The following is a 12,996-nucleotide window of genomic DNA, read 5'->3' as shown; positions in this document are numbered from 1 at the left end:
TTCTGGTATATAGGCAAAGCTAATGAGACCTGCGAATGTGAAAATGCTGGACTCAAATTGACTGTTCAGCAGGTAAAGCTTAAATAACAACTGAAATGTGCTCAAAAGCTCTAGTCTGGGGAAGTTGGAGAAGTTCAGAAGACAAGTGCAGTGGTTGTTTTTTGTTGTTGATTCATAGTGCTATGATGCTATGATGTGAACAGCAAAGTTGAAAAGATACTCCCAAAAATTTTGTCTTAGGTTTTTCTAGAAATGGATGTATCAAAATACTAAAACGTGACTAGATACATAAATATCTAGACAAATCTAAGACAAAAATTTTAAAACGAAGGGAGTACTACTTACTCGTTTCCACTGTTTTAGTTGTTGATTCTGTTCTCTAGTGATCTTGCCCAGACAAGTGCAGTGGCCAGGATAAGGGGTCTGTGAATGTGAAAGTGGCTGAACTATGTGAAAGTGGCTGAACTCAACTTGACTGTTCAACAGGTAAACCATAAATATCAACTGAATTTCACTCAAAAGCTGTAACATTATCGAGACAACACAAGCACCACCGACGTCTAATCCTGGCATACAACCAATCCCGTAGTAGCTTTGCAGTCAGCACTGTTACAATGCAAGTTAATAACAAAAGGTCTCTGCTTAAGAGATCGCGCAATGTTTCAAACCAATCTCATATCGATTGACAGTACTCCCATGGACGCTGTCAACCGGTCCTCAAGATGATGTGCACCCCGCTCTCGGTATCAACCACATCGCTCATATCCCCCACTTTCAGAGCAATCACTGCCTTCTCGAAAGGCTTCTGCATCTTGCCCTTCTCGAATGGACCTACGGCCATAAATCATGAAAACCAAAGTTAGGCCTGATCATGGGTGAACTTTTGAATCATATAACAGAATGTAAGAATGCAAGCATCTTTCTTTGGTACAAGAGAAGACAGTGATGAACTAGTGGAAACTGGACAGACCACGAGTTTGTTACAGAAAAAGACAAGGCTTACAGTCTGATGCAACATGGGCATTCCTTCATTATAGCATCCAAATAATGTAAATTAAGGCAAACCAGATTCTGGACTAATGATTTTGTATCCCCTAAATATGATGGCATTTTCATGCAGGGATTGTCTACGTAATACAAATGGTTCATCCCATACTCCCATGCAAAATAGAGTTTACCACTTTACCTGAACAAACCTAGAGCAGTTCACGTTTCTTAGCAATGTAAGATGCAGTTGGTTAAGAATACTAGAAAAAATACTGCACCAGCAAGAAAACAGTCTAGTGGTGTGTGCCATTTTCATGATTTTAGTCCCATGTGGATGCTGGGTGCAAGCGACGCAAATATGTCAACACAATAAGAACATATTTGAGAAACCGAACGTCACTCTGTTGGAGAGGGTGCACCAGCCCCAACCAGCCCACCAGGGTTCGACACCTGCAGCAGGTGGAATTTATTTGCGTGCCACAGACTGACTGGCCAGTGCCCATCGTACTTCTTTAAAACAATGCCACTGGGTGTTCGTGCCTGGTTGGCCGACTTGTTTTTTTCCACGTTATGCTCATAATGGTGCTCAATTATCCCAGTTTATGTTCCAAAATCAATTATTCGATAACCCTAGGAAATTATCAATTATAGAGAGGTACTGCAGAGAAGCATGCAGTAATTTTGTTCAGAACAGCTATGAAATATTGTACAATTTAAATATGTCATCATGTTCAGTTGGTCAGCTTCTTGTTTTTGGAAAAATAATATATCACCACATCTTTATAGTGTATTGTGGTGTGTTCCACAGGCGTGTGTTGTCCCTGCAACATTCCACAATATTCATACAGGAAAAATGAACTGGCTAAGGCAGGCTCAGAAGGCAGCCTGAATATTGGGATTAAGCATACATAAAGTGTGCGCCAGGTTTTACATATAGTTGCAGGCAAAAAAAAAAAGTCAGAGAAAACAAGGCAACCTTAGCCATTTATTAATAAAAGCCATAGAAAGAGCAAATTAGGGAACTAACTGGAGTAAATCATCCTCTGTTGGTTAACGCGGCCGTTAATTGTTCTAGTGGATATAAGTAGTTGCCTAACTACTGAAAGTTCAAAGGATAACAAAAATTATGACAGAAACGGAGAGATATGAATTGGTCAGTTCAAATACGACACACTTGGGTACCGACTAAGAACCGCCTTATGGTGGACTAAGATTAGATAACAGGGAGATATTAATTTGTCAGTTCAAATACAACAGACACGGGTGCCGACAATGAACTGCCTTATGGTGGAGTAACATTAGAGAACAGAGAGATATTAATTGGTCAGTTCAAATACAACAGACACGGGTGCCGACAATGAACTGCCTTATAGTGGAGTAAGATTAGATAGCAGAGATATATTAATTGGTCAGTTCAAACACAACAGACATGGGTACCGACAATGAACGAACCGCCTTACAGTGGGACTAAGAATCCAACAGAACTGGTAAGTAACCTGGTTAAATAGTTGAAGGGGAAGCATCTGGCATTCATGCATCGTTGCACACAATTGAAGCTACTCCTACACAACGATTGCCTGAATTATAGTGAATCTGTCAGTCAGATGCAGCACTCCAGCGAGGCTGTATCGGACTAGCCAACATCCCCAGATTATGTAACACGCCACGCAAGCAAGTTTTAGCCAATTCTGATCAGCATTCCACACGCCAAGCGCCACCGACAACCCCAAATCGGCCGCGCCCGGAAGCAAATCCACAGATACATCCATAGCACATACAGAGCAACAAATCTGGCGGGCGGGCGGGCAGGGAGAGAGGGAGGGAGGGAGGGAGGGGGCACTGACCGAGGTCGCCGCCGCGCTTGGCGGAGTTGCAGTCCGAGTTGTCGCGGGCGGCGGCGTCGAACTGGAGCTCCCCGGCGGCGATCTGGTCGCGGAGGGCGCGGGCGAGGTCGGCGGCGTCGTCGCGGGTGGTGGCGGAGATGGCGACGCCGTCGGGGTCCCGCCACGAGGCCTTGCGCCGGGACCCCTCGTGCTTGATCAGGATGTGCGACGCCCGCATCGTCTCCCTCTTCCCCTTGCCCCCGTCCCCCGGGCGGCCCGCCTTGTGCCCCGCCTTATGCTGGTGGCCGTGCCGATCGCGCGAGCCGGAGGAGGGGTGCTCCGCGCGGCGCCGCTTGCCGTCTGCGGCCGCGGCCGCATCCTCCCCGCCCGGCCGCTTCCGGGCCGCGTCGCCGGCGCCGGCGGCCGGGGCGGGGGCGGGGGCGGGGGCGTCGGTCCCTATCTTGGCGTCCGCGGCAGAAGAGCGGAGGCGCTTGGGTGGGTCGGGGGTTTGGATTTCGGTTTCCGTTTCTGCGAAGCTTTGGTCCGTTTGGTCTGTCGTCAGGGTTGCCGTGCCCATTCTCTTATTATAGAGTAGCACATAGCATAGCATAGCAGGAGGAAGCTTGACCTCACCTCAAACCTTAAAACTGTCTGCCTGGCCAATTTTGGGAACAAAAACATTCTCGATTTGCTGCATTTTTATACTGATGAAAAGAGAATTTAGCTCTAGATCCAGATCCAGATCCATTTGGAACACATGAAGCAGATTTTATCCACACATGGTTATGCAACAGAGCAACTGAGCTGAAATCAGTGCACAAGTGAGTTGCTGCTGAGCAGGTCATCCACCATTGCCAACCAAGATCCACATCAGTTACACTAGTGTAAATAAATCTACAATTGACAAAACCAAATCCAACAGCTCTAACATTTACACTGGTGTTAAGGCATCAGGCCAAATAAATCTCATCCATCACAAGTACTAGCAATCACACAGCAAACTGCCCCGGGGCTTCTTCGACATTTTGGAAAGATGAACCCTTCTCCACGCTTGTTTTTTCACACTGGTTTGGAGACATCAGGCTAAACAAAGCTCATCACAAGTACCAGCAATCACACAGCAAACTGCTTGGGGGTTCTTCAGCATCTGGGAAAGAATAGATGAACCCTTGTCCCTCCTTTTCAATCCTTCAAGTATGCCCATAACACGACACAAATGCTGGTAAATCTAAATCTCTCCCTACCAAAATACACTGTCAGTAAATCAGCCTACAGTTAACTAGGGAAGGCGCTACTGTGTTCAGAATAGCAATCTAGCTTAATCTTGCTCTCTGCTTTATTTGAATTTTGCAGACGCGCCCTGGGCGATGAGTTTACTGGTCTGCCTGGATGCAGTCATTCAGGACTTGCATGCCGTTCTCGCTCATCTGTTGTACTTCAGACGGCGATAGGATCCGGATGCATCGCACGCAGTTGATGAATTCCCTGCCAAGATACAGAGAAGGCACATTACGGTCAGTGAGTGAGCGAAGAATTACTAACGAGTACAGTACTTAGTACTACGTTTGGACACTGATGAAGTCATGAGATATGTCTGCTAGATTTTGCCAATAAATGGAAGCAGAGCTGCCGATACTTACTCCCATGGATCATCGCCAACGAGTAGTACGTCATTTTCGTAGTCGACGTACACAAGCTTCCAGTCTGAACTAGCAGGATGCTCGAGCTTCCCCTGGAGCCCGAACATGGAGGCGATGGCTGATCTCAGCTCACGGTAATCTCTGTACCGTGTCACGTCGATAGATCTTCCAACAGATCCTAGCTTTTGAACCTGTTTGCCATGGATCACAAGATAAAATTATCATAAGCAAAAGTTGGAAGTTACTATCTCATTGTCAGAGAAGTTTCAGCAAATGCTGCCTACTTGGCAGTGTTGTAGTAGCATACCTTGGTGTATGTACGCACCGGCGGTTTCAGCGGCTTTGCGCTCCGGTCAATGCTGTACTCTGCTGCATCCATGCTGCAGGACGATGTGCCCCTGGAACTGTTATGGATCTCAGGCAGAGACAAAACTTGAGACTCCTTCAAACTTGGCAGCTTCGAGTACATCCCCAGATTGAAGCCCTCTGTAGCCTGTGGTTGGGAGCATGAGGTGTTGTTCATTCCTCTTTGGATTGATTCCATGTGATTTCCACTATCATCTTCAGAGAAACTCATTTGTACATATGAGTTGGATGTACTTGGTACGTTGCTTCCGTCGTTGTGGACATCCAGATTTTGCATCTCAGGTGACAGAAATGTTAGCGAATGCAGATCCGGGCTGCCGATGAAGTCTTGTATGGAATTAGGAAAGCAGTCAGAAAGGCAAGAGTTCTGAAAAGTCTCCAGAGTATCGGTATTTATTGTGGAGGCCATATTAGCAGATGGACTGAAAATGTTTTCTGATGCACTGATTGACTGCATGCCATTTGAGTCTTGGTAATAGGGAGGCTGAACCATCCAATCCAGACCATCGAAGAACTGCGAAAAAGATGCCTGGTTGGGAAATGAGTTGACAGACTTCCCTCCATCAGGTGATATTGATGATTCCAGCTTTGGTGGTGACACTAGTTCATTTTGTTCAACCTGCTGACACTGCAACTGTCCAGCAAAATCACCATGAGTGAGTGCAGCAGATGAACCTTCGTTATTACCACAGTTAACTTGTTCTGTGCCACAGCCAACCAGTTTTGCTTCTAAAACATTCTGCTGGTCATCGCAAACCCGTGAAGGTGCCGAAGAAAGTTCAGAATTCTCTGAAATGGTTTTACGAGATGAGCCTTTCTTGCTCCTCCTAGGCTTGACTCTTGGCTCGCCCTTGCAATTTTGCTCTGAAATGCTTTGAGTTGGATATTTATCTGTGTTCCTTGGCTCTCTACCTGCAGCATGTAGCTCTGACGCAGAAACTGAATCAGTGGCAGGTTGAACTTCACAGCTTTCCGAATCGCCTCTCTGCATCTTAGGAGCATGCAGCTGCTGCTGCTGGGCTTCATTGGAAGGCATGCTTTCTGGCTTTATTGAACCAATGGGATGACCATATGTTGAAGGAGGCATATAGTTTTGCTTGACATTTTGAATAATACTAGAATAAGAGGATTGGTGGCAACTGAGTGGAGTCCCGATGTTTTGGCCAGATTGATTCAGAAACATCATCATAGCCAATTCTGATCCAACGGCTGGCATGTGCTGCAAGTTACCATATGGATTTCCTGGTGCCCTCTGAAATGGTGACATATTTGCAGATGCCACTTCTAGCCCAGGTACTGCAAGTGAAAAAAAATAAGTTAGTATTGTTTCAACTTACTAAATGGTCCTACAAATACTTGCAGATTCGGTCTCTAGCCCAGGTACACCAAGTAATAATAAAGCATGGTTGAGAAGTACCTCCATAACCAGGCAGGCATTGCCGCTTTGAATTCAATGATGCAGAAGGGAGCACTATGGTGTTTTCCGGAGTTTCAATATCCCATATGCTCACGCGCTCAGGTCTTTCTCCATATCCATGTTCATGTTCATCCCATTCAACCTGGCAATGCAAAGTATACAAGGATGACCACACGATTATAGGCAGGTTTATTCAAGTTCTTTTGCAGGAAAGCAAAGGCACCTGCAAGTTGCGCCATTTGGAGTTGGGCCATCTCATGGGATCAGAGTCGCTAACTCCCACAATTGTGCCAGTGTGTCTGTCAAACAGATCAATTTTGTTCAGAGTATGATGCAACAACTTCACTGACCATATACATTGACAGATGATGCCAAACCTTCATACTTAAATGGCACATTACATTATTCTAATACTCATTTTTTTTCAAAGGGTGAAAGTGGGAAAGATTTGCACAACAAGTAGTTTAAACATGAAGCATTAAATCAAAAGCAGGAAAAAAACTGATATCCGCATATGACAAAGTGTTTATCTCTGGTTAGTGGACAAACCTGCGCTTGCCTGACTCCTCTGTCTCAGACATCATAGCGATTCTCATGCCAACAGACTGTTGGATATAGATGGCTTTATTGTACCTTGTCATGGGAACTACAAACGGCGATGGGCTCGTCCTGGAGAGATTTCAAGAAAAAATATATGTTAATTATGCCACCAGAAAACCATATGAACTGGAATGTAAAATGGAGATAAAAAATTGTACCTAGGATTGTAGTAGATGGTAAATGAGCTGCCACTTGATGCAGCATGAGCTGCCGCAGCCAGAACACCTATGTGCATACTATCAGTGGACAGAACCGAAGAGGACAACGCCGTTTGCTGATTAGTGGCCCGCCTAACACCCACAAGTAGTTGAGACTTCTCATCCCTTAAACAAGTAACTTTTGTCAGTAATGAGCGTTTCGTTCCCACAAATTCACTAAGAATGGAAATATAGTATAAGGTAATTTTAAATTATTTTCAGACTAGTTGAGTAGAGGTTTGGGGCCTGTATCACATAGCATTATAGCACTAACTAGCATAGCTTACATTTGTACATAATGTACAGCCACTGTTGCATGAAACATTTGAAGTCAGAAAGTTCGATATGTCTGCTGGATTTATAGGTAAACAGATACAAGGATGACCATAACTTATGGACTAGCCTGGACATAATTTGACTTGATCCTACACTGTAACAAACTTTGTATCCCCTAAATATGATGGCGCTTGAATGCAGAAATTATCTCACTTGGGGCTATCCTCCTTTTCGAAAAAGGCGAAATTATCTCCACTATCCATATGGTTCATTCCATCCAATAATTACAGTTTACATCAAATCCAAAGTCTGAACCTTTTCAGATATACTCCCTCTGTCCCAAAATAAGTGACATAAATTTAGTACTAAGTTAGTACAAATTTTATACTAAAGCAGTAACACTTATTTTGGGACGGAGGGAGTAGTACTTAGTGCAACATGCATCTGGTTAAGATCCCAAACATACACAGCAGTAGTATATCATGCAGTTTGGGTCCAAAAATATACCTGATAAACAAGACAGAATCCCCTGCTTTAAGCCGTTTGGCGCCAACAAAGAGACTCCATCCAGTCGTTAGGAGATGTCGCTTTGGCTGACCTGTAATGAAACACCAAATGAAGAAACTTTTAGAAGATAGGGACCCAGGACACCAAAATTATGTACCCTTGAATGAACACACAACAAGTTAGAAGCAAGTCAAGCAGCATTCGACCCTACCACGATAAATGTGACGAAATGTCCACATGTTGTCATGCAAATCTCGCACGATAAGCTCCTGGTTAGGAGGCTGCATCGAATAATCCTACAAGTTCCAAGGACATAACATATGCATGAGCTGAAGCACTCACAAAGAGTAACCAAGTAGATAAAAGAAAATGTGGACAAGATGCTGACATATACCAGCTGTGGGAACAGCTTCTCTGCGGCTCTTCGCGGCACCGAGAACCCGCCGTGCGTGCTCGTATCGCTCGCGGTCAAGTTCTTGCAGAAATACTCGGCCGGGTGCTTGCTCTTGGCATAGCTGCCGAGAGACTGGATCGGGAACACGTCGGTTTCCTGAAATTCACAGAATCTTCGAATCAGGTGACAGTTTTATTGCACTTTCAGTGAACAATGTAGAAAAAATCAGTTCAGCATGCACTGAACTTTTTCACCAGGTTCCATTTCTTGACAGTACTTACAGAGTTTACTGGTTGCAGGGTCATCTGTGCATACACCTCATCAGTATCCTTGTCGGCCTGTGAAAACCCCAAACAAGAAATCCAGCATTTATCAGGGATAATGTTAATGCATAAGGCCACTAACTCCTAATCCATCTCAGGATGAACCGTGTGCACTTACATGCATGGTGATGTTGTGAACTTGGCACAGCAGCTGCGACGGCAGGCTCGGGTAGTTGGGGATGCGGGAGTTGGGCGTCTTCTTGGTGGTGGCCGCGACCTGCCAGATCAAGAAAAACCTCAGCAATCCATGCATGAAGCCAAGTGAAGTGATCCAAACCAGATGAACAGAGCAGGAATGTTGGTGTGGTACAAGGATGCAGACGGACCTGCTCGCTGTGGCCCTGTGGGAAGTAGTAGACGAGGCTCCCGCGCTGCGGCAGGCAGACGAGCGGGCCGGCGCAGGCGTGCCAGAGCTCCGAGTTGATCACCTTCTTGGCGCCCTGCGCCTCCCCCATGAGCTGCATTTCGTCGAGCAGCGCCGCCGCGTTCCTCAGCACGCCGAACGCCGGCAGGTGCTGCTTCTCCTGCGACTGCGAGGCCGCCATCTCTCCCCCGACCAAATCCAAGCAAGCTAAAGAACCGCTGCTGAATCGAGCCGGAGCTGTAGCTGGAAGCACGACTGCCAGACGAGCGGCGGCTTAAGCAGACTTGGCCATTGATGGGTCAGTCAGCAAGAGCTTCTCGGTACTGCAATGGCGCCATTGGCAGGAGAAGCAGAGGATATCTGTCAATGTGTGTGAGCAAGTATGCAAATGGGGAACGAGAAGAAGGCCCCAAAAGATGCGTTAGGAATGGCGAGCTAGTAAGTAGAGTACTAGAGAGCTCGGGGTTGGGTCCGCATGGCTGCCGGCTAAAAACCCGCCTCCCTCTCCCTCGCTCGCTTTCCCGAGAAAGAAGGGAAGGCGGCTTTTGTGTTTTCACGCGACGCGAGAGCCGAGAGCCGACAGGGGCTGGAGCTAGGCGCAGAGCAAAATGGCGCCGGGAATCTTGCTATGCTATGCTGGTACTGCTGCTAGCTAGCGGTACTGGTACGCGGCTTGGGTGGTCGACGGAACGCCGGCCCCCTGCGAGCGAGCTCGCGACGGCGTCGTCGGGCATGGCGTGGGGCCGAACGGCGGAGCATGGGAACAAGAACGCCCCAGCCTATGGGATCGCTAGGACAACTAGTCCTTTTAACGAGGCGAGGCATGAGGCGTCACGAGAAGGGGAAGGAGAAGGAGACGAAACCCCATGCAGAAGCAGCGAGGCCGCGTCGAGAACGGCAATGCCTGCACCGGACCGCACCCTCGGTGCCCCAAGGGCAGAGGCGGCGGCATTCGAAGCTACTGCTACCACGAGCGGTGACCATGGGTGGGGGCAATCCGGGAAGCAAGAAGAACAAGAGGTCGAGAACCCTACCTTGTCGAGCGGGCGGGGGGGCGGGCGGGCGGGCGGGGAGGGAGCGCCGGCAATGTCTCCGGGGAGGAAGGCACGGAACGGGCGGAGACACGCAGAGGCAGGCCCGAGTGCGAGTGCCGGAAAGAGGGTGGCGACGCCCGGGGCAGGGCCGGGCGCGGGGCTGATAGATAAAGGCGAGGCAAAGCAGAGCGGTGGTGTGGAGGTGTGCTAGGCACAGGCAGGCCCGGGCGCACGCCGCGGTGGTGGTGTGGCGAGCGAGGCGGTGTACGGTGTACTCCCGTAGGATGGGCCTGGGCGGGGCAGTAGAGTTGAGTAGAGGGCAATGATACATCCGGTGTGCGCCTTTTCTTCCCTCCCCTCCCCTCCCCTCCCCTCCCTTGCCAACAATGACAATGGGAATGGGAATGGGAATGGGATAAAGATGCCCACCTTTCGACCGCCGGAAGCCCCCCCTCGCCCATGATTCCCCATTCGCGCAGGCGCTCCTCCGTGTTGGAAAGAAAAAATCTCCGTGCCCCAACCCCAACTCTCTCTCTCTCTTTCTCTGCGACTCTGCCCACTGGCCACTGTGGCTGTGGCGGGCTCGTCAGCTGGGCTGAGGGAGGCGTGGTGGTACGCGCCTGCCTACAGGTACAGGTACGTACGTAGGCACGCACGTAGCGTACGTCGTACAGCCGGGGCGCGTGGCTGCGGCGTGGGAGGCGTGGAGCAGTGGCGCGATTACGCACGCGGCGTGGATGGCAACGTGCGCGCCAACGTACCTTTGTGTACTGGTACTGCGCTGGCGCTGCGAGCTGATGGGAGGTGCCAGGCTCCGGGAAACAGGCCCGAGCGGCACACGGGAATGACCGGGCCGGCCCCGTCGTCCGTCACGTACGTGGCGACACCGTCACTTGTCTAGCGTATCGGCGGAGTTTGTGAACGGCGTTGTGGGTCGATGGGGACGGGGACGGGGACGGGGACGGGGATTGATGTGCGGAGGCCTGCATGCAATGCAATGCAATGCAAGGGCATTGGCAGTGCGGTGCACGCCGAGAGATCCAGCGGCAAATCGTGGGTGCTGCGTCTGTGACGCGACCGTGCTGCGGGTTTGACGTGACCCTTCCAGGGGTCAAATGTGCTGTCCATGTTTGGATCGGTGTGTCCAACGCGCGACCACATTCCAAATCATTCAGGACCGACAGAATATTTTAAAAAAAATTGAAAAAAAAAAATACTTGAGAGAATGTAAATAAAATTCAAACACTAATAGTTATACATTAATAATTCAACGGCCCCACGGCCCACAGTCCTTAATCTCTACTATTAAAGCAGGATCGAACGTCGTGATGGTTCAACCTACCGATGGTTCGACCTCTTTCAGCGATCCCACCTCCCACGTAAAGAAAATGGGGATCCCACCTCTGGCCAATCCCCTCCTGTCGCTAGCTCCTCCCTCCCACGTTCTCCAAAAACCGCACTCTCCCATTCTCGTTCTCCACCGCTTCGCTGCCCTGCAACCCACTCCCCTTCCCGCTCCTCCCCGCCAGATGCACCCCCTCCTCTCCCCTTCCCGCTCCTCCCCGCTAGATGCACCCCCTCCTCGCCTCTCCTCTGCCGCCCACCGAGACGACGACCACCAATTCCTTCCTTCACCTCCCCTTCTCGTGCCCCGTCCATCGCCAGATCCGGTCATTGCAGCAGGTGGCCCGACGCCGGCGACTGCACCGTCCATGTCATCTCGCCTGCGCAGGTACTTCCCTTATTTCCACTCCATTGCCATCTCTCACCATCGATTTCCCTCACCTCTCTTACCTTTTTCCAGATCTGGACCGTCATGGCGACCGCGTGTGACGTCGCCGCCGGTTCACGTCCCACGACCCCCACGCTCGTTTCTTCCTTCCATGGTTCATCACAAATCCAGCGGCACCTCGCCAATCGCGCCTACCCAGGAATGTCGCCGCCCTGCACGCCAGCGCCTGTCCAAGCCCCGAGATCTAGCGACGATGTATAGGGCGAAGGAGCCTGTGGCGTTATTGGCGTACAGAGAAGGGGATGGAGGTCGGTGCCAATTTTCCTGCCCTTGACGCGGCCTTCTCCCACGATACGGCGCCTTGGTGACGACGCCGCCCCACGCCTCTTACCGGCGCCTAGCCAGTCGCGACCTCCCTCGGCTTCATCTGAATGTGCCCCCATGTTGCAGCGGAGGGGGACGATGGCAACAACGACTTCACACATAGGAGGAGGAGGGCAAGGAGGACTACCACGGTACCACTGCAGCAAGAATCATGCCGCCTGCGTAGGTAATGATTCAGGCAAGGTGCCTATGCGTGCAGTCCAAGCTCGGCTAGGGCACTTAGCCGGTGTTTGGCTCTACTGGGACACCGCTCACTCTGTGCGCGCTAACCTCTTGTCTCTAATTCTACTGTTAAATCACTCTTTTCTTTCTAGGATTCGCAATTATACATAGGAATATCGATCTGGATGTAGCGGTTTTTCTACACACCAAATGTTCGTTCTTTCACCTTAGAGTATATAAGCAGACTTTCTAATTTCATTTATCATAACACATTTCTATTCGTCAATCCTATATCACCTTGCACGAGATATTTTTGATTTTTTTACCGTTGTTGCTGAGAAATTCAGGTGCCATTGTCCAGTGTTTTCTGAATTTGTTGTTGATACATACAGAAATATGTGGCCCTTAAAGTTCAGAAGATCAAGCAAACAGGAAGCGGGCACTAGAACACATGGATATGAGCAAGCCATGCTGGATCCACTCGACGCGCAACCAACCATGGCTACAAACTCGAACTACGCGTCGAAGGCCACTGGCGACCGACAAAACCATGCCCACCCCACCGGGATGGCCACAACGATGAGACGGTGACTAGAGCACAACAACCCTGTCGGCGAAGGTGAGGGGACGATGCTAGGTGACGTGAGTATTGCCTTGGGACGCCCTCTAGCGAAGGCGAGGGAAGGAGAGGGGAGTGGCAGCGGGGTCGGGGCACTGGAGGTTCTACCCAGGCTGCTTGTACAAGCATTTCACAAGTGATGTTGAATGAACCAACACAGATGTGTCCCGA

At 49.5% G+C, this 12,996-nt stretch overlaps 2 protein-coding genes across 6 annotated transcripts; both read right to left on the bottom strand.

Annotated features, from left to right (window-relative positions):
- Nucleotides 1–487: 487 nt before the first annotated feature.
- Nucleotides 488–3,514, bottom strand: LOC123428011 (peptidyl-prolyl cis-trans isomerase NIMA-interacting 1-like). The gene is made up of 2 exons (XM_045112160.1): nucleotides 2,832–3,514; nucleotides 488–831 (listed from the first exon to the last, which is right to left on the bottom strand). The coding sequence occupies exons 1-2, from the start codon at nucleotides 3,418–3,420 to the stop codon at nucleotides 707–709; spliced, it is 714 nt and encodes a 237-aa protein (XP_044968095.1). The 5' UTR covers nucleotides 3,421–3,514; the 3' UTR covers nucleotides 488–706.
- A 63-nt stretch (nucleotides 3,515–3,577) lies between these two features.
- LOC123428010 (auxin response factor 11) lies at nucleotides 3,578–10,221 on the bottom strand. 5 transcript variants are annotated; one of them, XM_045112158.1, is made up of 14 exons: nucleotides 9,929–10,221; nucleotides 8,857–9,217; nucleotides 8,649–8,747; nucleotides 8,489–8,545; nucleotides 8,208–8,363; nucleotides 8,025–8,109; nucleotides 7,814–7,904; nucleotides 6,992–7,156; nucleotides 6,783–6,902; nucleotides 6,457–6,532; nucleotides 6,234–6,375; nucleotides 4,758–6,112; nucleotides 4,451–4,641; nucleotides 3,578–4,295 (listed from the first exon to the last, which is right to left on the bottom strand). In XM_045112158.1, the coding sequence occupies exons 2-14, from the start codon at nucleotides 9,073–9,075 to the stop codon at nucleotides 4,184–4,186; spliced, it is 2,868 nt and encodes a 955-aa protein (XP_044968093.1). In that variant the 5' UTR covers nucleotides 9,076–9,217; nucleotides 9,929–10,221; the 3' UTR covers nucleotides 3,578–4,183. The 5 variants fall into 5 exon arrangements, with proteins under 5 accessions (XP_044968093.1, XP_044968089.1, XP_044968090.1 ...); XM_045112154.1 differs by lacking the exon at nucleotides 9,929–10,221 and having other exon boundaries at nucleotides 8,202–8,363; nucleotides 8,857–9,386; XM_045112155.1 differs by lacking the exon at nucleotides 9,929–10,221 and having other exon boundaries at nucleotides 8,028–8,109; nucleotides 8,202–8,363; nucleotides 8,857–9,386.
- Between the last annotated feature and the right edge of the window lie 2,775 nt (nucleotides 10,222–12,996).

This window comes from Hordeum vulgare, chromosome 2H, assembly GCF_904849725.1.
Source record: "Hordeum vulgare subsp. vulgare chromosome 2H, MorexV3_pseudomolecules_assembly, whole genome shotgun sequence".
Taxonomy (NCBI): domain Eukaryota; kingdom Viridiplantae; phylum Streptophyta; class Magnoliopsida; order Poales; family Poaceae; genus Hordeum; species Hordeum vulgare.
Note: the sequence above shows the minus strand (reverse complement) of the source record. Positions and strands in the feature narration are given on the sequence as shown.